Source organism: Stegodyphus dumicola, chromosome 8, assembly GCF_044657685.1.
Source record: "Stegodyphus dumicola isolate Sdum_Otavi_A_Nest chromosome 8, ASM4465768v1".
Lineage (NCBI taxonomy): Eukaryota > Metazoa > Arthropoda > Arachnida > Araneae > Eresidae > Stegodyphus > Stegodyphus dumicola.
In genome coordinates, this window is record NC_140775.1 from 29,926,125 (window position 1) to 29,952,555 (window position 26,431).

Sequence of the window (26,431 nt, forward strand, 5' to 3'; positions counted from 1 at the left end):
CCGATACACAGTCTCGCGCACTGGAGATACAATTTTTTTTTTTCGTACAGTGTTGCCATTGGTCGCTTTGAAATCGCTTTAATCAAAAACTCATAAATGCTTTACTAAATAGATAATAAAACAAATTCCAAATTTGGGCTTCCAGATGCCCCTATTCGGATGTAGTCGTACGTTATTCAGAATTTATTGACTCTTGGTACCGTTGTTTTATCACAATGCGAGCAACATACATACATTTATGCAGATTTTTCCTTATTTAATTTCTTTAAATATAATACAGGCTCTAATATTTGGTGACAACAATTTGAAAAATGATTTAGACTTTTAAAGTTTTCGAAGCAAAATGCCAAAAGGACATTAATAGCCCTTCTGGGATAACACCCTCTAGTCTAAAAAAATTCTTATAAAAAATTGCAAAATGAAATTTCAGATTACGATCTCCTTTGAAGTGTTTACCCTTAAATTTCTAAAAGATAAAAAGAAAAAAAAAAAAAAAAAAAAAAAAAGAGACTATAACAGGTAGTACGATTTTTGGTATTCATATTTTACTCTAAAAATTTTTAATTAAATATACAAAATATATATTGGGTTTATAATATATTTTTATAGTTATCATAAATAACAATAATTGTTATTTAATATAATGCTAATAGTAAATCTATGAGGGTATACTATACTCGATAATATGCTATTAATTAACTAATAATAACTTTTAATATGCTATGATATACTATGCAAGATAATATACTGTGAATTATAAGTATTGTAATATATTATTATTATTTAATACAATAAACCAGAGTTTCTCAAACGTTTTTCAAATAAGGACCATTTTTATAAAAAAGACCGTTTTTCGGATCTCTTCACTTTTGTCTCTTTCGAAAGCAATTTTTAGGATATGTTACTGGCAGTATATGTACATTTTTTAAGTATATTAAAGTAAATTTTGTTAAATTTTATGTTGCTATTAAGTAATTAAATTGAAAGAAGATTTATATTTTATTTTATATATTGTTTCAGAAGATAAATTGAATAAATACAAATTTAATTACTTCTTTGCGCCATTGCTGCAAGGAATGAAATTTATATTTTAACAAACATGTAATACGTAAAAAAGTCAATTTTAAGTTAAAATAATTTAAAAAATGTGCAAAACATGGAAGCAAACTGTATTATAATTGTAAAGCACCACTGTACAGTTTACTATATCCTGTTTTCACAGGTAATGAGGTCAAGAAATTAGCTATACCTTCCGCTTGAGATTTAATTTTAAATTTGGTGTCATTTGAAAGTTCAATTAATTCTTCCGTTCAAGGAGAGTTTATTATTTTCAGTATCTTAATAGGAAAGATCACAAACCCATGAAATTTCGTGATATTTTCGATTTGGAAAATCAGTTTCAAATTTTGAGCTCAGAGTTTCGAAATGCAAGTATATTTCATTACATAATTCTTTTCCAATCATGATATCATTTTCTACTAAAAAAGATTCTAAAGATGGAAATAGCAAAACTTTCTGTTTTACACAACTAACCCACAAACCACCTTGTAGATAGAGGTTTATTTTAGTTTTGAGAATACATATGAAGGATATGCTAATGCACTTAACCATGTATCACCAGCAAAAAAATGATGTAAAATCTGAAGTTAATTTCGATTACAAACAACAGGCTATTCTGTTTTTATTCAAAAATCATTATGAATAAGTATTTTACCCAGTGAAAACCGGCAAACTTCATAATGAAGAAGCTACTTGTGTTCACTAACCATGCAACCACAAAGTAATAAAACATTTCTGCTGTTCAATGGCTTTGCCTTAAAAACTTTGATTACCTTAATTCTGTCTTCTAACACGGTTTTGAACTAACATGATATGCCTTTAACCTCCCTGTGAATGAAACAATGGGTTCAGGTAACATTAGATTCCATAACTTTAGTTTCAGTGCCACACTCACCGGCGAGTACACAAGCCCCATCTGAACAGAAACCTAATATGCATGATTTGAAACGTTCTCTCATTTGTCTGAAGAGAATAAGATAGCCATTTTTTTATTCTACTGAGAAGTCCATATTCTTAAGATACAATAACACGCCGAACAAATATTAATTTAGAAGTCAAACAACAAAAATTAGCACTGTACAGTCATATTTTCAAATTTTCACAGGACTAGTTTCGCTGGTTTTACCGAACCATCATCCTCATCTGCAAAAGCGCAAATGAACGAGATAGGATATAATGATTAGATAAGATAAGAAAGCCTGGACAGAAGGTAAGCCACTGGCGCCATCTGTTGATGAAACCAGAACTAAAACATAATTTCTTTAAAGGCTGAAGGAAAAGATGGATTAAAATTAGGGTCGTTAATTAGAATAGAAAGATTTTTTTGAATGTGAAATGCCTCTAGAAAATCCAGTTCTCCAATGAGAGATGTTTTTGAATAATTTTGGCAGCAGAAAAATTGAAAGTGTAATTTCCGGACCAACAATGTTCGGCAACAGAGGACTTCTGTGTTTCCTTTTTTCTAACATATGGCTCATGTTCCTTAACGCGAAATTTTAAGGCTCTCTTAGTTTGGCCAATTTAAATTAAGCCACACCGGCAAGGAATTCTGTAAATACCCCAGGAATTCACATCCGGAATGGGGTCCTTGAGTATGGAACTCGGAAATTTATTGATGGGAGAATAAACGACCCGAAAGTTAAATTTCTGCAAAATATGGAAAGAACGGAATGACAACAGAATCTTTATAATCTTCTAAAACAAGAGTGTCCTTTTGGTGTGTTGAGATGAGAATTTTTTAACTGATTGAATATATTCTGCCATATTCTTATTGGGTTGAAATATAAGTAATGGCCGTTTATACTGTGTTTAAAATTACGCGGTAAAAATAAAATGTTTTGGCGTAATGTTTTAGGTTATTCGAAAGAGAATCTTTCTCACTACAAGATGGCGTCTTTTAATTTTTTTTCTGAGCTAATTTTTACTATTTTTTCAGATCATTAAAGTGGAGTGTTACGTCGACAAAAATAAGCATTTTCGAAATTTCGCAGAACTGCCCGAAAGGTTTGTGAAGTGTATGGAGAAGGTGCAATATCTGAACAAACTGCAAAAAATTGGTTTGTCAAATTCAAAAATAGAAATTTCGACCTTTGCAGGCGCTGCTCGTTCTGGACGACCAAATGAATTCGATGAAGAGCGTTTGAATCAACTTCTGCACAAAGATGCGCGTCAAACCCTTCGAGAATTAGCCGAACGAATACGTTGTAGCCAAATAACTATAGGTCGACATCTTGGGTCTATGCGGAAAGTCCAAAAACTGGGATATTATTGACTACTTAATTGTTTTTGGTTTGTTAAAATAAAAAATTTTAAATTAGAAAAACGACCATTACTTATGTTTCAACCCAATAGAAATGCCATTTATTCGGCGTGCGTATTTATTGGGCGTTTATATTATTTGAGAGTGGTATAAAATTAGTGTCCTAAGATAATTCTTCAAGCATTGTTGTAACTACATCTTTTGCAACTGAAAGCTTTAAGGTCTGATCTGTAGTGGAATGCAGTCCTGTTCTGCGCAATGGGAAGACTTGCAATATAGGAAGCTTCTGAGGCTCCTTTAGTTGAGGAGCCTATACGAGAGATAACTTTATTTACACATTTATTCATTTTTATATCATTCATTTACGATTTCTTTATTCATTTCTTCAATTCAACTTTGGGAAAATTTGGCTTTTTAAGTTTGCGTGTTTCTTTTCAAAGTACCGTTTCAATTTCGTGGATTTCATGCACTAGTTTGCAATATACAGGTTCTAATATACAGGTTCATTCAGGTTTTGATTCACTCTTATTGCTATACCAAATAAATCCAAACTCCAAATAATTCTTCTCATATTTACCAAAGTATTTTTTCTTTAAAGAGTTACAAGTTCAAAACAGAAAGGAACACGCCAAAGTGAAATATAAAATTAGCGAAGCAATAACTTTATGTTTGGCATAGATTTAGTCAAGAGGTCAATCGATTTCGAGAGGAAACACGGGGCCGATCCTAGCGGGGATCGTGCTGGGCACCATCTTGGGGAGAGCAAGATGGTGCCCAGCACGTGGGCTGGAAAATTTAAGGGAGACGAAATTATTATCAAGCCTATTATATTTCTGTAAAATAGGATGGCCAATTTTAATTTGGCCATGGGCGGCCGATGGCTTTGGATTGGCACTAGGAAACCAGGTACAAATCCCTCTTCATCAGGAGCAAACAAATCTGCAAGACTGTACCTGTTTGCCCTCGGAATCAATTGAGTTCTTGACTAAATCTAAGTCAAACACAAAGCTGTTGCTTTGCTAATTTTAAGTTACAAAACACAAAGCTGTTGCTTTGCTAATTTTAAGTTACAAAACACAAAGCTGTTGCTTTGCTAATTTTAAGTTAATTTTAAGCTGTTGCTTTGCTAATTTTAAGTTACAAGTTCTTTGATGAAACTAGCACTAGTGATATCATAATCACGCACAGATTCTGCAGCGTTGCCTAAATGAAGGGCATCATCGCGTTACTTTCGATTTAAAGATCCGGTTTGAAACGAGTTTTCTATTTTGCACAATGGAGACTATGTAAGACAGACAGTTATTAACGTCTGTCACATAAGAACAACTTCAAATACATGCACTGCACTGCTATTACAGGCAAACGACAAATAAACAGTACATATAATTTCTTATAATTTACTTGCGATTAGCTACAAAAATATAAATAGCAAAATATTTTGATTTGAATTTCTATATTGGATTTGCCCAGATTTTAAAACAGAGTCTAAAATTTTTTCTCAACGTTATCTCGGAAAACACATATGAAAAAAAATTAATGGAGATAGACAGCCGATTTTCAGGAAGTAAAGATACAGTTTAATTGTGTACGTGATATATTAATGCGTATCCAAAAGTATTAAAAAATCTTAAACACATGAAATAAAGGTCTACTACTTCGATACATTGTTATGAACTGGAATGGTCTCCGGTTGCGCCGCTGCATATTCAGTGAAAGTCATAGTGCTTTAAATCTCTGTTGTTGAGAAAAGTGGAAAGTCCGCAGTAAAGGTTACTGGTGACAAAGCTAATAAAATATCATTACTGGAAAAAAACTGATAGACAGTTATCATGTGTATTTTCCAAATTCTGAGATTTTCATCTGTAGTGCGATATATGCAGTTAATTTGAATTTTATTTCTTATCTTTTTTTGCAGACCTAGGGGACCACAAGGGTAGGCTGCGAGGACCACTTGTAGTCTATGGACTACAGATCGAGAAACGCTACGATCAATTACTGTAATGCTAACAGTTTATAGATAATAGTTGTTATTATCTCAAATGATAACAATTATTATTAATATTATTGTTTAAAAATTAGCTTTATAAGTCTAATAGTTTAGTAATTTAGGTAAAAATAGCACGCCGAACAAATATTAATTTAGAAGTCAAACAACAAAAATAGCGTTGTATTTGCAAATTTTCATAGGTGTCGTTTCGATGGTTTTACCAAACCATCGTCCTCAGATGCCAAAAAGAACCACATTTGCTCTTTGGCAGCTGAGGATGATGGCTCGCTAAAGCCATCGAAAATTTGCGTTTATTTTTTTGTTTGACTTCTAAATTAATAGTTTACTAGTTACACACTTGAAAATTAAGGATATAGAACATAAAAGGATATATTTGAAACAAGCTATTCAAAATGTCACTGGCTTGCGGTAGAAAAAATTTGGTTTTATATTATTCAATTGTAAATTAAGCCGCAAAGAGACTTGTACATCTAGTCAATAAAGGAAATGTTTCAAAATTACTTTCTTGTATCTGAGCAGTTACTGTACCGGATCAGTTGCGCACGAAACTTTTAAAATTATTTTCTAAATGGTCAACACTTTTAGCAGAGGGCAAAATCTGCGAAAGCTATAAACACATTGAACAGGTTTCCTTTGAGGTGTTTAAATAAAAGTATAAATAAATAAACAGTTTAAAATGTAAAGAAAAAATTACAAGGAAGTGAAATTAGAATAGTCTGCTATATCGACCAATACCATCATCTGTTTACGAGATAAATCTCTTGTTTGTCAGCCTTTGTATCAGTATTATCTAATATGATGAAAACCACTGCAGATATTAGCTGAAGCAACATGATTGCTTTTTGTAATAGCAAGGTAAAGTTTCTTTGCGATAATATAGCCTACTGACCAATGAATGAATCGCCAATGTCACATTCATAAAATGTTTTGGAAAAATGGTTTAATTAAAGAATCAACACTAAATAATAATTAATTAAACGATTTCTTGAAATACCACAACTTCTTCCGGCTTTTAGATGCAATTTCAGCCAACTGTTGACATTTCGTGTCGTAGCTATCGTGTTAAGATATGCAGTATGACACTAAATATTATGAGAAATTACGAGAACCGTAAGAGATAATTTTACTCAGTGTCCGTTTACTGGATTGGTAAACCGGTTAGCATCATACGACATTTCAAGGAAATAATAGTTAACTTTCTACAGCTAAGTGTTACTTCTAGCAGCAATATGTGAGTGCGAAATTATTACAATAACACTGCAGGTAAACTTAATTTGAGGTTGAAATTATTTAGTATTACATTTTATTATTTGTTTACTTTCCTCCTATTCGTACGACATACTTTCTGCAAGCGACTATTTGTTAACAACTTTGAAAATTGTAGCTTTTTTGAAGCAGATTTGTTTATATTTTATATATATGGGAATATTTTACAAAGTAAAGGATAAAAAAGAATTATATTCATATACATTTTATACATTTATGACGTGTTAAATACAATTATGTTTGTCTGCAGTCTGATATTTGCGTTTGTTATAGATATTTTTAAAATTTCTAGAATTATCTGAAATATTTTTTATTCAAAACATCTGGATATACTTGCATCAACGCAGTTCAAAACTCTTTGTTTTCGAAACTTCAACTTCGAAATTTTTTACGTTTCCCTCTCTTGGTGTAATTAGAACAATTCCTTGACAAGAGGATAAAATCATGATAAGGATATTCATAGTATATGTATTACATAAATTCAATTTTGCGTAAGAAGTTTTCTATGAAATGAATCGCACAAATAAATTTTTCTATTACCGTTTTAAAGCACTTTAAAGTACTTTAATTTGACCACGTGTATTTAAAGTTACAGTATGTGTAGGTTTAGATTACAGTATTAAGGCCATTATCATGCTGAGATGTATCTGCACTCTTTAGATAATGACAAATCCATCAAGGGCTATCTGCCTAAGAGGGGAGGATGCCTTCTTGCAGGAATTGTAAGGGGAAAAGTTTCATGTTCACGTTACACATGCGAAAAATCATGAAAACCTGCTCGCTGTAATTTCAACCTGCTGAAACCTAGCACATGCGTAGCAAATCCTACTATGCACATGTGAAAGCCATATGTCACAGGCATGTAAGGTGACTACTACATATTTAGCATCTCAAAACGTACTAATACCTTTATTATGCACAAAGCAATATATTTCTGAGATTTTGGGAAGGTATGTTCATTGGCTATTAGGACGCGGATGCCAGCATAAAAGAAGTAGTAAAAGTTTAAAACATTCGCGTACTGCAGTGGGGAAAGTGTATCAAGCCTGGAGGTATGAAACAACTTTGAAGATACGTCATGCCAACTGTGGAGACTCACATATGATTGGAATCCAGAGATTATCGATGGCTAAAGCGGTTTACCAGAACTGACCGGTGATCTAGTCTGAATGAGTTACCTTTCAGTATAAACCATAGGTCATCAAGAAGTTCTCCAATACAACCTTTCGGTTGAACAAATGCGAAATGAATTTTAAGACGGTGGAATAACTCATGGTCACTCATCACATGGTGACATCACCGATGCTGATTGCCATGCTTTGGAAAACACCAGTATTTTTTCGATATTAACAACCTAATTCTAGGTGAACGGCAAAATGAGCATAATGGGCATAAATAATTGATTTTTGCTTTATGGAATGAATGGGCAGAATGGCTGTTACTACAGTTGTTACTACAGTACATACATACACTTCCTAAAATACACTTCTCGACACGACTGTCTATGAACCAAAGTACAAAATAATAATCTGAGAAATATTTCTGCAACTGGCTTGGGACAATGATCTGAGATCTGGGACAGTTTAAATGGCTACTTCTTTCTTATCGTAGATGAAATATTCTATGTATGAGAATCATGTTTCTAAATGGCATTAACACCTACTTCAAACTGGCAGTCATTTAGTCTTGATATTAACTTGCTCATGAATGTTTTGAGGAGCAAAAAAATGAATATTTTAAAATACTGCTTTGGTTTCCTGCTCCTTGCGTTAATGTCATTAGGACTGGTCATGAACTAAATAAGATATCTGTCAGTCTTTTTCACAAAACACACCTGCAAGGTTTGTACCAGCAATTATATGATATACTCACCATCAGCGACAGTTCCAACCAGTGCTACTTATGCCAGAAAATTGCATCAGTAATAAAATAAGTAATTCATTAATGTAGTAAAGCAATAACATATTGAAGAACTCAAGTTTATAAGAATTTATGTATTCAAGTGTTAAACTGCAAGAAATGAATGCATACAGGAATTATAATGTACTTACGCATTCAATGTAAACTATAGTACTCAGGTATTTTATGTATCCAAGAATTAATGTATATGTGTGAACAATCGTACTCGTATAATTAAAGTATACAGGTTAATGTATTCACGTACGCAAATGTTTTTATTGCAGTCAAGTATTCAAGTATATAAATAATATTTATATAACATAATTATGTATCTATTGTACCAACGCATTTAAGTACACAAAGAATGCAAATTAAAAATAATTAATGTAAATAGGTTTAAAATATTCAAATGTCTTACCGTAATCAAGCACTCAAGTATATGACTAATGTAGCCATGTACTTAATCATGTATCCAATTAATGCATTTAATTGACGGATAACTTTACTAATTAATGCAACGTGCGCCCAAGAGCATCGCCAGTGCATTCTAACAACTAATGGTTATATATTCATGCAGCTAATGTATTCATGTAATATCATCCAGGACCTTGTTTGTTCATGCAACTTCGTAGAGAAGCAAATAAATTCTCATAACAGGCCTTCGGGGACTCCAGAGAGCTGCGGGTTCTAGATAGTAGAGAGCGTAGGACATATAACTGTTTACGTTGTAGAGGCATTAGGTTATTTTGAATTAGGAGACGTGAAAAATGAACAATGCTCTCACCAGGATTCGAACCTGGACCTCTGGAATATGCGCCGAGTGTGCTACAGTTACACCACGAAGGCATGCAGGAAGGAGGTAGAAAATACCTTATATAATTCCCCTTTTAAAGGGCGACTGAGGGTTAGGGGACCCTGGTGGTAACAAATTATTATCCATCACCCTTTACTTCGGGCGCCACTATAAAGTTATTAGGTTATATTTTTTTATGCTGGAGTCATGAAAAATATGCAATGCTCTCACCGGGACTCGTAGCCTGGACCTATCGAATACGCGCCGAGTGGGCTACCATTACACCATAAGGGCATGCTGGAAGGAGAGAGAAAATATCTTATAACCTTTGTTAGACATCACGTTTTCCCATCCTCGCCACCTGTTGCCTGTGTTTGATTTGGTTTGTTTGATTATGGGAAAATACACGAGGGCTATCTGCTCAAGGGAACGGAGGTTTTCGTGGAGGACTTTCTAAAGAAAGCTAGTTCCTGAAAAGAAGGTTGCTCATGAAGAAAACTGTGAAAATACTCTTAGAGCAGTCCGTTTTCCAGAACTTGAAACGGACTCTAACTTCCAGCGTTCAGCTGCTATACTTCTTGCTCTTTAGTGAGCCCCATTTCATTTGAAATTAAACCAATTGAATGCTTACAAAACTACCTCGATCGACTCATAAGACTGATATATATATACTCTTTCCAGAAATCTACAACATCTTATATCTTTCTAGGTTACACTTACGTTTTCTAAGCGGCTTACTGTGAAAGGGCATTTATAGCTTGTCATAGTGGGTGCACATATATAAATGAAAACATGTTCGCTACGATTAGCTTAAGAATATTGAGCAGTAAACTGGGTTAGATCAAGATGATATATAATTAAGACACAATAACACGCCGAATAAATACTAATTCAGAAGTAAAACAACAAAAATCAGCGTCATATTTACAAAATTTTCACAAGACTAGTTTCGATGGTTTTACCGAACCACCATCCTCAGCTGCAAAACCGCAAAATGTAAAAACCGCAAGATGATATATGTTTTCATGACTGAAAAATACATGACTTCAAATTTGTTTTTTACCGAATTTAATTTAATTTCTTTTAGTTGGAGGATAATATTTTCTAGAACTTTGTATTCTAATCATATTTTCCTATTATGATTAAAAATAAAAATAATCTAATTGCTTGAGCAATGAAAACTGCACTTACTATAATCTTGTCCTTACCAATTCTTTCAGCCCATTCGGAAACACAGGACAAGAAGAAATGCCTTCAGGAATGAAAGCAGGCTCTGGCCAAAGGCTGTCGTTCCGTACGTTATCAGTGAAGCTTACAGTAAGTAATTTATACAATAATATTCTTAGTTTTTTTATGTGATGAATATCGAAGTGCAGTTTTTGTGAAAGAAAAGATGCTCTGTTATTCCGTGGTTTAAGGGAAAAATATCTTCGAAGAAAATTTGCTGTATTTAAAGATAGTTTTAAGAAATTTCCATTTTATAATTCATCTTCAATTATTGTAGATAGCCACGAAGTAGATGTAATAGAAAATGCCATGAGGGATATACATTCGGTCAGCTGCATAAGGTTCAAACGGCGAAAAAATGAAAAGGCATACGTAGAAGTAGTTCGAGAGAAGGGGTAAGTTACGGAATCGATTTTAAAATACTTTCTTTGTTTTGTGTTCAAACAATAATAAATCTGAATACCTGCTTTCCACAAAAACTGTATTTAAGATTATATTCTGTATGATTCGTTATTATTTAAACAAACAATACATTTTGAAGGAGATTATTAAATAACACATTTTAATTTATTCGAAGGTATTTTGATCACTGATTGCTGAGAGATAACCATACCGCTCAGATCCCGTGTAAGGTATAAATGTTTGTGATTGTAGTGTTTTCGTAGAGAGAGGAAGGTACTTCAACTCTGTCAATCCGTAAGTCTTCTCGAAAGTTTGATAACAGGAATGCAGATAGTCTATTAATAATTTTATGCTAAACATTCAGTACTCAGCCTAAAATTTGCGAGGTTGACACCTTGCCAACCAAAGATGTGCATTTGAGTGTTTGCCATCAAATTCTGAGCTCGAATTAACATTCTAACGCCAAGTTTTCGGTTTTATCCGTTTCGTGGTCACTCTCTGTGAGTGTGTCGCTAAAATGATTGTGCAACATTTGGTCTCGTTCATTCGTTCTCCTACCTGTAAGTTCAGATTGGAATTCTAATATTCTTTTCTGCCTCTCAGAGTGGAATGCGACCCTATGTTCTATGGTAATTATTGCTCATTTAGATGAGTACTATCATCCCTCTTAATTTTCAAAAGTAATTTGGAATCACCCTGCATTACATGCCCACCCCTTACCCATTATATATATAAACGTATGTTTGGTTTTTATCGACTAGAGTAAAGAGGAGAAATGCACAATAAGATATTATAGCAGTCCCATATACAAAATTTCAATGTTCGACGGCGAATTGCTTTTGAATTATGCGATGCATACATACACACGTATGTACACTGCGGAAAAAATGGGATAGTTTATATCTCCTTTCTACTGGGCCGATTGACGAAATTCAACTTGCGTTTTTCATGTCTCGAAAGCGCTACTTAGGATATGCATTAGATTTATATATAGCATTGTTCTAATGTAGGTATTTTGACACAAAATCGGATATTTTCTGAAATAACATACCAATTTTTTTCCATATTTCGATTCTACGACTCAAATTAAGCCAAACTAACAAGTTTTGTAAAAATCGCACGAGTAGTTTTTAAAAATTTAGCTCTCAAAATTTTAGCTCCTCAATGTTAATTGAGTTTGATATATATTTATTAATCTCTCTTTTTTTTATTAAGCTTATTTAATTCTTCCTTTCACATTTTGAAATTCAGGTTCATTCCAAATAAAATTCGCCCATTTTTTATGATTATTTTTAAAATTTGTATTTTAAAATAATTTTTATAAATTTTTCGACAAATATTTTGTATTATAACATAACCTATAAAATTTTTAACACCCTCTTAAAGTAGATGTATTTCTAGGCACACCTGCAAAAACTTAGAGTTTTATATTCAAAATTTCCTAAGATATACGTAAATTTACATTTTGGCGCGTTTTGAAATTGGAGGCATTTTATATAAGCGATAATAACAAAAAATGTTATTTAAGCACTTTATTAAAATTATTTGAAAGAATGAACGATGGACCTTTTCCCCTCTCGTGCATCACTGTAAAAAATAAAGGAAAGTAAGCAGGTTACTATAAATTAAGAATTCCGCCAAGTGAATTATTCTTGGCGCAAAGTGGAAAAATTGCACCAATATGAATCTTTAAATTTCTCGATAAATTTCTCACCAAAAATTACAAAATTTAACATCTAGGCATAAATTGAGTTGTAGAATATCTTAAGTCTCGATTTCGAGACATGAAAAACGTAATTTGAATTTCATCAGTCGGCCCAGTAGAACAGGAGATATAGTACTGTGCCCGCCCTTTCTTGGCTCAGCATAAGTGTCTGATAGTAATCCTCGCAGAAGGAATGAATGTCTAATGCACAACACTATAGGGATCGTATAGACTACTATGTCTTCTAATGGCATCATTGGACCGTACTTCTTTGAGAATCAAAATAAACCAGCACTTACAATTAATACCTAGCGATATTGTTCAGTGTCTCGACATTTTCCTTTGGCCACTCTATTAGGTACGGCTTTAATTTAGAAACTTGGTTGGACTAAGATGGTGCTACATGACACATCAAATCAGGCATTCGAAGCTGTTTAGCAATTATTGTATTTCCTAATAAAGTGATTTCAAATTGAAGCAATATTAACTGTACCCCTAACTCGCCAGCTTATTACCTCTTGATTATTTCCTGTGAAGTTACTCTAAAAGTTGTGAAGTTATTCTAAAAGTAAAGTCTACGACAATAATCCAGCTGATGCAAATAAATTAAAGGCAAACATCCAGGCACAAATAAGAATGGTCTCGAGGAAAAGATGTGAACGCGTTATCAATAATTTTCGTTATCGATTTCAAGGGTGCATACAATGCAAAGGACATCATTTAGACAATGCTGTTTTCGGCTCATAAATTTCCATTGTTTGTCGATTACTTCTCATGAATAAATACTCACAGAAATTTTTATTTACACTCATGTTCATAAATTAAGGATAATGCAAAATCAGGCAAAGGAAGAGTTAGAAGCAAAACAAATTTGACTTATTTGTAAAGCTTATTTATTAAACAAAAGGTAAAGACCAAAAAAAGATGCTATGTGTTTGATATTATTAAAAAAATTAGCGATTTTTTCTCCCTGGAGCAAATTACAAAAAAATAATATTTACAAAAAAAAAATATATATTACATGGTTGGTATAATTGTTAATACATTGTATGTCTCCCAGACGATGCAATACAGTCCTTACAACGCCTAGGCATGCTGAGTATCAAATTATCGATCTGATCTTGGGGGATATTACATCACTCAAAAAGCAATGCTCTCCGAAGATCCGGTAGACATGTAGGATGAGGTTGACGGGCTGCGACTCGTCGGCCAAGCATATCCCACAAGTGCTCTACTGGATTCAAGTCCGGTGAGAATGCTGGCCAGTCCATACGGGTAATATCCTCCGATTGAAGGCATTCGATTACGATGTTTGCACGGTGAGGACGGGCGTTGTCATCCATAAACACAAATTGTGCGCCCATGGCGCCCCGAAACAAACGTACATGTTGTTCCAGAATGACGTCCCGATAGATTTGGCTTGTCATGGTTCCAATTTGAACATGCAGGTCAGTTCTGGAACCCAGAATAATTCCACCCCAAACGAGCACTCCTGCACCACCGTAACGGTGTCGTTCAATGATGTTTTCTTGGTGGTAACGGCTACCTGGAGCTCTCCATATGAAAGTCCGGCGAGAATCAGACTGCAAGCTGAACCTGGATTCGTCGGAAAACATCACACCAGCCCACTGTTGCGGTGTCCACAATGCATGCTCTCTACTTCAGGCTAACCGCAGGCGACAGTGAGTTGCAGTAAGTAGAACGCATCTGACAGGTCTACGAGCATATAGACCAATCTGCTCTAAGCGTATGTACACGGTCTGCCTTGAAATTGTCGTACCAGTGGCTTAAGATAGCTGACGAGACAGGTGTGAGGCCGCCTGTTTCTTTTGCCAAATACTGGTCCTCATTCGGCGTTGTAACTCTGGGGCGACCTGTGCTGTAACGTCTACTCACATTACCATAATCTTGGAATCGTTGCCAAAGACTGGAGATGAAACTCTGGGCAATTCCAAGTTCGTCTGATACTTCCAGTTGACATTTCAGACGGCCGATAATTCTACCACATAAAATATTATCAAATGCGTCCTTTGTGTCATAACTATTCTCTTATTGTACTGAAATGCTTATAAAGCGCCTGCGAACAATTTTACTTCTTTGCCTGTACTCCTTATATATCACTCTCTTACACTCTCGTCATTGTGACGTACCATCGGTGTCATCTCGTTACTTCCTGAAATTTGCATATGATTCTTGAAGATGTGTGTAGTGATTTTACAGGTGATATATTTATTTTAGAGTTCGATTTCCGCGTGACTCCGAATTATCCTTAATTTATGGACACGGGTGTATTTATACACAAGATCATATTGTTGATACTCTTTTTGGTCATCTGTTATATAATCTTCAGTTTAAAATTCAGGATGTATTCTTATGACAATTTATAGTCCCTATGCTATGAATGTGTAAATAAGGAAACATTTATTTTACTTTTGCAGTTGTCGGGCTGTTGTCGGATACGTCGGTCGTCGGCAGAAATTAACACTTGGCCCGGGATGCGTTTGGATAGCTAGAGTTCTCCATGAACTTTTTCACGTCCTTGGGTTTTTTCATGAACACACAAGGCCGGACAGAGATGATTACGTCATCATACATGAGAACAATATTAAAACAGGTCAGTATGAAAGTGCCTAATTTCTACAAATAATTCTAGTCTTCATGTTGCTGAACCAATTAATTCATATCTTAAATGTCAATAAGCAAACTGATGAATTGGAAACCTTCTGAGTTCATGAAAAAAAGTAAAGACAAGCATTGTCAATAATATTTCTGGAGAATGGATGGAGAAACGACAAAACTACTGGATATACAGAGAGGTCTAAAGAAAACTTCTCCGATAACTTAACCCCTAGCTGCCTATCCACTCGAAATTTCAGATATTGTTAAAACCAATCGAAAAGAAATTTCAGATATTGTTATTTGAAGGTATGCGCTCGAAATTGTGATGATTTAAAACAATAACTCTCTCACGGTTGCAGTTACAGTGAAAACATTTCGAAAGGCAACACCCACTTATTTTAATGCTCAAATTGATCTGCACATTGAAAAACCTTAAATGGCTTGGAAAGATACACGTAAGATGAAAATTGCCGGCGTAAAACATTTGCAAGCAACAGCATTGTAAAAGGCCAATGACAACACAAGAGAGAAAAAAGGAAAAACTGAAATTGGAATTACAAGTTTTCATTGCATACAACGACAACGTTTTTAAGAGTCATTTCCCATAACTTTAAAGCTTAGTCGTCACCGCTATTTCCCGACATCATTAGGCTGAATTTCTGGTTCTGGAGTTATCTGAACCCTAAGGTGTACATATCAAATCCACGAGATTTTTTAGAATTGAAACATGCCATGAAACGTGAAGTTAAACAGATTCTTCCTTCGATATTACGTTCGTCATTATCTTCAACAATTTTCTGCATGTAGTGCGTTATCATCTGTGAAGGTGGGTACTTGGAAAACTTGAAATATCAAAAAAGGTTTTTTCTCCCTCTTCTCTCTTGTGTTGTCATTGGTCCTTTACAATGCTCTTCTTCGCAAATGTTTCCAAATGCATTGATTCCAAGAAACGAATTTGCATATCTTCTTTATTAACTTGTATTTTGACATAAGTACAATTCTATCTATAAACTTATTTATTTACAGCTCAAGTCATTTGATGACTGATTGGTTTTAGCATTTTCATTAGAAAACTTTGTAAATGCGATGATTTAGAAGCTGATGACGAGACAAAAACGAGACTCTAAAAATCATTGTGGCAAATTTAAAGTCTTGAGCAGCACTTTCTAAATATGTGCTAAAAATCATAATGGGCGCAACAAAACGCTAACAATCATTATGGCAGATTTAAATTCTTGAGCAGCACTTTCTTAATATATACTACAAATAGTAATGATCGCAATCTGTGCTCCCGTTTTTGATCATATTGTGCTTTCCCTACATCTTTCATAACACTAAATATTGATAGAGGAAAAAGCAACAAGGCGTAAGTGATCTGACAGCAAAGAGGGCAGAGAGAGAGAAGACGATGTGTCTAAGATGAAACCTGATTCAAAATGATTTTGTTTTGGTTCAGCTTTATTTCGATTGTTTAATTTTAAGTTTCCATTTGTAAACTGGAATTTTACTTGGCTGATGCATTATGTAACAATCTTATGACATGGAATAATTTTGAATTTGTTAGATGTGTGTAGTTGTGCAGGTGATGTATGTGTGTTTCTCTATCAATCTATGTGATAATTTTGTAGAGTATGACACCAATTACTTCTTAGTCATGATAGAGAGGCTTAGAGATGTTGCTGGCATATAGATAGGATGCGTAATAGATATATATATATATCATTTGGAAAACAACAAATATCTAAACATTCTCCTCGCAATTTTATTTCTTGACGAATAATTTCTTAGGACATATATTCTTGGTTTATACATCACTGCGGGTCACTGTATCATCTTTATTTCGAAACGTGATAAGTTGTACATAAGATTGTGAGGCGACAAACACCTGACAATCTTATGTACAACTTATCATGTTTCGAAATAAAGATGATACAGTGAAGCATTGAGACATATGGTCAGCAGGTAAAGAGAGAATAATTGGAATAAAAAGGAATATTTAATGAGCCTCAGCGGCCAGTTTCTTCTTTATTGTGGATCAATACCTGCCGCCAAAGTTCATTCGGAACTCTAATCGTAGTCATTTCAAATGTTTTACATTTTTATAGCTTTGCGCTAAGAAGAGAAGCAGCAAGCAGCAGAGCAATCTATCTAAGCCGAGGCACAGAAAGCAAGTGCGCAGTTATTTAGAGAAAGATTCAGAGAAAGATTTCGGTTTTCAAATTTTTTAGCTCCGAATTAGCTACGTCATTATCGTTATGTAAAAGTTACGTGATATGGATTATTCCAGAAATGAAGCAGTCCAGAAAACGTTATTACTACTTTTAGAATGGGGGAGGAAATTACCAAAACTAAATCAGGAATTAAGGGGCTATTGCTAATTTAAGTTGAATAATTTGATTTACATATTTTTAATGTTACATATACATATAAGAAAGCAAAAACGGTTTAATAGAATAACTGTTAAATTTTATGCAATTTTCATGGAAAACAGCCACAGAGAGGAAAACTTAATAATTCTTCGAATGATAGCGCATGACTCAGTGTATGGTATGCAAGAATCACTATCATTTGTCAGCTGTCTACTATGGTGACCCCTTGATTTTTCTTCACTGGACATTAGACATTTTTGCAAGCTGTTCTGAAAACTAATATTTTTACTTACTGAGATTCGTACATTGTAATGAGAGCTGCGGTTCAGAAATAGGCCATCATTTAAGGAATATGAACTATGCAGCTCCAGAATAAATATATCCAAGAAACCCACGGGTATTGTGCTAAAAGGTTTGCAGAAAAAGTGACCCTTATGAAAGATCTGACTCATCAAGTCATTTCCTCAGGGGAAAAAAAAAAAAAAAAAAAAAAAAAAACTCATGAAATTATTGAACTTAATTGCTTTGGCACAAAAGAGAGCTTCTCGAAAGGCTTTTGTCCGCAACACCTTTGATTCATTCATTTTTTCATTCAAGTGCTTTTGTAGAAAACTGATATATTACTTAAATGATTATCTTTTATCTCCTAACCTATTTTTATAATAACATTTTCTGCCTGTATGTTTATAATACAGTTTATGGTATGCAATAAAATACCCTTTAAAAATAAATTACATGTATTTGAAACTAACAGAAAACGTACTGAATAATCTCAAGATATTTTATAACATAAAAATACAATACGTGAACACAATATTGCTGCATGAAAGAAGTCCAACTATCTGAATGTTTTTTAAGACTGCAGTAAGTTTTTATGTACTTCAATTTTCAAGTGATATTTGGTCATACCTCGAGCTGCTCTGAAACAGGGATAATGAAGCTATGAAGTACATTTTTCTAGTAAATTAGAAGTCAATTAAATTAGAAGTAAATGAAAAAAACCGCCTTCAATTTCAAGTTTTAAGTATAGTATCACTTTCGGTTATCTGTTTACGAGCAAAATCTAATTCGTTGTTTCAATAAATAAGGTCTGTAATAACGAAATTTTTGATTAAAACTATTAGGTATTATCCGTTCGTTAAAAACTAGTTTCTATAAATTTATGTCAATACAGTTATTTGAACCGTTACTTCATTTTACTAAAACTGTATTTTATTGCGCAGTTGTAAAATACAATTTAATACTTTTCTAATTAAAGAAAGTTAAATGTTTATAATATCTTTAAAATAAATAGTTTGAGTCAAATGCCACGATTTAATTTTCTTCTGTGTCATTTCTATAGTATCTAAAAGTTTAAATTCATTTTGATAGGCCTTATATCCTCACGGTATTTAGATATCCGTAACAACGCTCGTTAATTTTTGAAACCGCAGCTGAATAGTTACTATCGCATGTTCTGGAATCAGTAAGAAGTAAAGCAATATATGTGCTTCGGAATTTGTTAATTTCTTTTATGCCTCGTCCTCATCAATGTTACAAAAGTATAAGTTCATTTTTTGGTAACATGCCTGCATTTCAAGTGTTTTAAAGTCCTGCAAATGAGACTCTGATAGAAAAATCATTCCATTCTACGGCTTGATATAAGTATATATCATGTCTAGATATTAACAGAAACAGCTTTAATATGAGCTGCATTATTTTAAATTAAACTTCTAGTATAGTGATTCTATCCACGAAAATCTATTAAAGGTTCCAAGTAAAGTACTATTTCTCGTTTACCACATACAGCCAAAATCTAACGTATTGTTACGAATTCCGTGCATAAATAAATGATTTTCATGCAATTATATGTGAAACTGTATTTTTCTGTGTAATGTGGCGCGAAACAAATTTTAAGCGAAAGCTATGCCGGAAAAGTAAAAATACAGGGGCACGTGCATTTACACGTGCACGTGCATCCGTTCCAAGTTGCAGCACGTGCATCCGTTCCAAGTTGCTTAGTTATTGTTATTGCATGTTGCTAGTTCCAGGTGAACTGAGATATCGGAATTAGCTTTCTCTTTAGATGCGCTTTGCATTGTGTTGTGTTTAACGTTCTTAGTAGCTTTATGCGTAACTACTGATTGTTCTCTGTGATATGTGAACTCCTGTATGAGTATTTCTGCAGAAAATTCCTGAATTTTGAAGTGTTTATTTTGAATAAATAAATTTCTTAACCTATCATCGGACCTGTGTGCATTCAATCTATTACGAACCGTACGCATGCGACAACATTATTCTTAGTCATGATTGTGTAGCATTATATACGTATATACGAGTTTTAAGTGCCAAAGCTTTAAGTCAAATTGAAGTTTTGGATAAAAACATAATATGTTTTTTCCCCCACAAAAATCTGTTCAGAGTTTCTAGTAAGTTATCACTTCCGAAGTATAAATTTTAAACAGAACCTCAGGTCTTGTTCCCATTGATATAAGCCTTAAATACTAAAATTGGAAAGTTTCAGATTACATTTTAAAATAGCTTTTCATTAAAAGCTATTATGGGCTTTGGTTCTTATATAGTGTCGAGAGAGGATGAGCCAATGTTTCGATTGTTTAAATGTAGATAATTCTTTAATTATTCCCTATAATACCAATGTTCGTATGATTGTTTCAAAAATAGATGTTATCCATTATTGGATAATTTAGGTTGTCCATTAAAATAATCACTTGCGGTTATCTATGTTTTTGGCTTCCTCTAAAGTACAACTTCCGGTTGTCTAGTTTTATCCAATATCTAATCAAATTATATCATTGAAGAAAGCTTAATACGGAAAATTTTAAATTTTAGAAGTTTGATATAAGAATAACTGTAGACGAAAAACATCTGCCACACACAGATAGACGGGACATCATTGTAAAAATAGTAAAAACGTGTTGTGCCGACCCTAATTTATGCTTATTCCAAAACTTCACATCAAATTTTCGAACCGAAAAAAATTACCTCCTTTATTTATATGTACAGGTTGGCGGGGAGTAAAACAGAGAGCAATAGAGAAAATGTTAGCTTTTGCATGCTAAATTTTTATCTTATTTATTTCTTTGTTTACTGTTCAACATACAAGAAGTTGTATTGTCAAATGAATTTTGACAACTATTAAGCCATTCTTCAACAAATTATTTATGTTTAATCCTGCAGCATAGCAAATATTAAAAAAAATTGTAGTTCGGAGAATTTAACAAAAGCACGTTTATGTCCATCAGATAACACTTTGTCCATATAAATACACAAAATACCGCATAATAATTGCTGAATATAGCCTAAATTTTAATTAAGATGCTTGGATTTCAGAAGAAGCATTGCCACTTATACTGGGTGATTTCCATATTCCAGTGACTTAAGATAGTCCAATTACCAAAATCTACAAACTTTTGTTTTTCAAGAAAAAAGTGATGGCTTAACTTGGATTTTCTAAAGGTTTGGTTCATCAAAGATTAGGCGAATAAGAGCAATAATCACTGGTAATTCAATTTTGCAAATACTATCCACTTAGAAAATCTTCTATAAAGTCATCCTAAGCCTTAGGCAGATGCTTCTTGTGCGCTTTGTCATAAATAACAAAATCTCTAAAAGTTAAGGAATAAAAAGGTTTTGCTAGCAATAATGACTGACGCTCCTCCTACCTGACCATCACAAAATAAACTGATTGTTTTTCTTTAAACTTAAGAATAATCATGTTTCGTAAGCGTCACGTGTGTTTCGTAGGAGAGCGTTAACACCATGGTTTAATTTGTTTAATTTTGGTTCATGGTTTAATTTTTCCAACTATAATAAGCAGAACTTCGTTGCTAGGCAACTGGACTTTGATATTGAGGTACGCGCGAGTAACACGTGCTTACAAAAGTATTGATAACATTACTTAGAAAAATAGTAATCGTAAAACATAGTTAGATATATTATAATGGCTTAAAGATTGAACACAGTCCCAACACGGACACGGATGCCGAAGTTTACGTATTTTGGTGAAGCACAAGACTGAAGTCTGAGTGACTGTTCAGGGGAAAAACTCGTCTCTCCCCGTCAGCCCGTACAGGTTTACTTTCTTTGTTTACTGTTTCGCCAATTGGCGGTTTTCTCTAAAGTTTTTGAGTTTGTATCGCCTGTTTGGCGCTGGCGCTGCAATATCATGGAAACTGGTATAAGAGTTTTGCTTAAATCTTTTAACTTTTCAACATTATGCCCAAATGACATAAGATCCTACCAATCATGGCGAAGCAAACAAGCTGAAGGCACGTAGACACGTTTATGCACACGCAAATTTACTTTCCTGATAGTCTTCCGACTGGCTACGACTTAAAGCTCGTGTTTAATTTGATACTTTGATACGAACGTGATTATACAGGGTTTCTACTGCGGCAGCAGTACTTCCCGGTAACCTGAGATATTTCCACAATGGGCATGGTGATGAGGTTTACATGAGTAGATCCCAAGATGGGATATCAGCATTCAAAAGAAAGAAAAAGACCCCCAAAACAAGACTTGGGGAAGTGAAGAATCTGCTGGAGATCTTGGAGCAGACTAGTACTTCTAAAAGTCGATTATCCACTGAATATCGAACTGACGATCTGCGGATCTGTAGGTCAATGCTCTATCCGTTCGGTACTCTATCGATGCTCGATGCTTGTGAAAATATGAAGTGACTAAGAAGCAGATCAGGAACTTATGTGGAGAAAGCGTCCAAAGTCCGACGTGGGATGAGATAGTTTTAGCTGTTTTGACTTAACATATTAAAGACATGAGCTGTGAAGGGCCGAGCAAAGTAGTCGTCATCGATTATTACATAGCACGTCAGAAAAATCAGCAAAGTGGTTATGGATGGCTTTTTGATAGAAACTTTCGTTCAGTTTGTTGAGGTGGGTCTTAACGTAGTCGATGTTCAGATCTCTATGAAGATTTTTGTTCCTGATGAAGTAAGGTTCTCCAGTAATTAGTTGTAAAAATTTATTTTGGATGGTTTGCAGTTTTTAAATTTCGTTGCGTTTTGCATTTACCCAGACAGGCGAGGCATACGAAAAGATGGGACGGATGATGGTGGGCGAGTGTAAATGAAGCTAATGACAATTATATGCCTTATGATTATGGCAGCTGCGATGTTTAAGCTCTTTTCTGAACGTTTTCTAGCAGCGCCGTCTAGTGAGTATTATCATAGCAAAATGCTTTTCTAATAAAAATTTTTAAAAAATCAATAAATTTTAACACTTCTGTATTGACGATTACGATGCTGTTTGAAATTACTGAAGTAGTCATTTTTTTTTAAAAAATTTTTATTGACTTCAGGTGTGCAACTTCTTCAAGGTACAAAATCAGTATGCAAGTTACTTTTTTCTTTTCTTTTTTTAGGAAAGGTGCACTTTATGTTTTATCATTTTAGCTAGTGCTTTCAGATTTGATTCACTAAAAAAAATATTTAAATTCAATATCAAAACAGCGGTACCTCAGTAATACATTTTATTTACAACTGAAATTTAAAAAAGGAATAGTTCTTAAAAACAACATTCTATTTACAGCAAGGATTTCGTAAAATATAAAAAAAGTAAACAAATAAACACAGTGTTGTTTAGTATTCTAAACTCATTATATATCAGTATTTAAATCTATTACTTCTCTCCGGCCGACAGCTGTTTAAAATTTTGTTTAATTTCTGACAGCTGAATTTATCTGCGTCATTTCCTCAATACTTAATGTATGGCTTTTGCGCATGTAAGTTTTCTGAATATCCTGTTTAATTGACAACCATATATTAAATAGATTAGGTTTCATGTTTTTAAGATGATATCATAATTGATTTTCATTTTATTTTATTCATATTAAGAGTCAAGAAAATTCTGCTATTGTTTATTCCCAAACTACTATTTTAAAATTCTGAAGCTGGTCAAGTATATCACTTCAAAATCAGCGGCAGTTTTAAGATTCGTTCCAAAAAGAAATTTAGACTTGAAAGAAATGTCTGCCGTGCTCTATAAGTATTCAAACAAACTTAATAGCATTGCATACTAATCACTAATGCTTATGACAAGTTAAAGACAGGGGCGTATTTTTGAAATGAGATTTCTTAATAGCATGCAACTCAAACACGCTGTTCTGTTACCGAATTGGGGGGGGGAAGAGGGGAGTCTCAACATAATATTGCTCTTTTAGATTCGACTTCATAATAACAGTGGTGTAAATTTGGATGCACTACAGCGAAATGGATTCCCATGCATTGTAAGACTTCGGTTTTGTACGCCTTTGTGCATTATTTTGAGAGTATTTCACACCCCATTTATGATGTGTATTCAAATGAACAGATATAAAAGTTGACAAAAGCAGGAAATAAAATTAGTCAAGAAGGTGAGAAAATTAGCTTAACAATGGACCGAACTTGAATGTAGTACATATATAGGTCAGTCAAATATAAGACAAAATCCACTATAACTTAACGATAATAAAAACTAGGTAAATACAATTTTGCAGGTAGAAGCATTTTATCTTTTCCGCCTAATGCAAACTTAATTTTAATTTCTTGCTGCTGCAAGAAAACCACCTTGGATGATCAATACGAGACTCTAATCCTCAATGTGCAGTATACAAATTCCTCTACTAATCCGGGAATAATTCAACAACATCGATTCCCAGTAAGCTGCTACCAGTCTATGAGGGACAAGGTAATGAATCAAAGTAATGTGTATCGATGACTTAAGGGGTTTCGGAGTGGTGACTGCAACACCAGGATCAGCCACATTTAGGAAGGTAGGTACCGATGAAAACACTACCAGTCAGTGAGAAACACATCTAAAATGGCAGATGCATCACCGAGACAGATCTTCAGATAGATCGTGAAGCATACCGGTAATGTAAAATAATTTTATGTTAACGTTAACTCAACGATTGCAAAAGGTGTGCTCGCTGGGTTGCACGGCTTTTGACGAAGAAGATGATTTAAATCAAGAAGAATGTATCGGATGATGTTTTGCGAAGTTTCTGCTGGGATTGCCCAGAATGCATTTGTGGAGTCATCATGTATGCTAGCTATTTCATTTCGATCCTGAGAACAAAACCTACTTGATGGATTGGATGTACATTCGTGTCATGGACACGAAGACTGCAACATAATAAGCAAATTGACATATATTGTGTAACACTTCCGAAGGGCCAATACTTCTAGTGACAAAATTTTGTTTCTCTAATGTTTACCCTTACCGAAGTATAGTGGACTGGGAGTTATTTTTGATCGATCTATGAATAAAAAAACCGCCCAGATGGTATAGTGGTTAAGGGAAGCCTGATTGCAATACCGAAGAGCCCAGGTTCAAATCACGAAGAAGGCATGGCTGGAAAATTGTCTGTCCCTTCATAGGAGGTAACGTTGGCCGCCTATTAGATGCCTCGATAATAAAATGGCCACCACTTCTGGCCTTAGGTGTGGTCAATTCTGTTATAGGCAAGTGCCCACTATTGAAAAAAAAAATGTATAAAGAAATGCAAAAGAAAAAATCCAATCCCACCTATGTACAAATGTTAGACTTTTAATTGGACATAATAAGTTTCAATCGCATCATCAGAATAACAACTATTATGCTGACTGCTAACGTCTTAACAATGCTGCATCGAGCTAACAACCATTAACTCACGCCAATGTCTTATTGCTCAATACTAATATCGTAACTATTATGTCACTGCCATACTTTTGAAACTATGCCAGGTTTTTTTACATGAAAAATTCCTCAAGATTCTGTCCCTGGTAAGTATCGTTTGCACTGGAATGTGGAACATCTGTAAGCATTACTGGTCGGTGTGAACACTAACAAGAAAAAAAGAAGGGATAGAAATAATCAGTGGCTATGCAGTTAAAATATGTAATATTATTACTTTCGAATATGACTCTTAAATTTCAATTTTTTCCCCGATGGCGGAAGGAGAAAAGCAGAAACATTATTTTATATTTCGTTGGCTTAGGTATTTTCTACTCTTTCTATCCTAAAAACATGTGTTGTCATTACACCTATATTTAAAATTATATTTAAAGTTAAACTAACGTATTAATTTTTATTTTTATTACAGCTTCTATGAGCAACTTTCGAAAGATGTCGGATGCTAAAGTGACTACATTCGGCCTCCCGTATGATTATGCGTCTGTGCTGCATTATCATGATTCAGAATTCGCTATTGACCGCTCTCAAAAAACGATCGAACCTAAAAAGAAAGTGGTGGGAAAAGGCATTGGAAAAGCACTCAACCTTTCCGAAATGGATATTAAGAAGCTCAACAAACTGTACAGATGTTCAAATAAGAAACCTTTTGATATGGAAGATGATGATGGATCAGGATCGATAGATATTGAGGAAAATTATATCATTGTTTGAAACCTCAGATGGAAATTATGAATTGGCAAAGAAATTTCCAAAGAAATATAATCAATCTGAAATACAAGCAAAGCAATTATTTTCAAAATAAAATAATGTATCTCTTCTTGGCAGAATTCATATGACGTGAATTTCTGAATTCTATTGGAATTTATATATTTTTCCTCTTCATCTGCAGAAAATGTTAGTTCATCAGTGTTCTATGCATAAAAAATCATAAAATTAAATCATAAAAAATGTGTTACGTGTGAACATGTTACAATAATTTTATGTATTTTAAAGCTCTCAGAATTGAAATAAAAAGTTTTAAAACATTTGCTGAACTGGCTTTTAAAAATTAAGCACGCTACGATAAAATAAACAGAAATGGAAAAATAAAGTTTTGATAAACACCAAATTGAACATTATGGTAAAAATGTCTTAATGCAAATATTATGTAAAAA

General features: G+C 33.8%; 2 protein-coding genes across 5 annotated transcripts in view; one reads left to right on the forward strand and one right to left on the reverse strand.

Moving 5' to 3' along the window:
* Positions 1-26,302, forward strand: part of LOC118197874 (astacin-like metalloprotease toxin 5) — a 33,068-nt gene extending 6,766 nt beyond the window's left edge. The window contains exons 2-5 of the mRNA XM_035369435.2: positions 10,506-10,602; positions 10,790-10,907; positions 15,058-15,233; positions 25,687-26,302. Of these exons, the coding sequence (XP_035225326.1) occupies positions 10,506-10,602; positions 10,790-10,907; positions 15,058-15,233; positions 25,687-25,988 (693 nt within the window). The 3' untranslated portion in view covers positions 25,989-26,302. The remainder of the gene's footprint in view (positions 1-10,505; positions 10,603-10,789; positions 10,908-15,057; positions 15,234-25,686) is intronic.
* Positions 1-26,431, reverse strand: part of ChT (choline transporter) — a 298,521-nt gene that overhangs the window by 118,526 nt on the left and 153,564 nt on the right. The window lies entirely within an intron of this gene.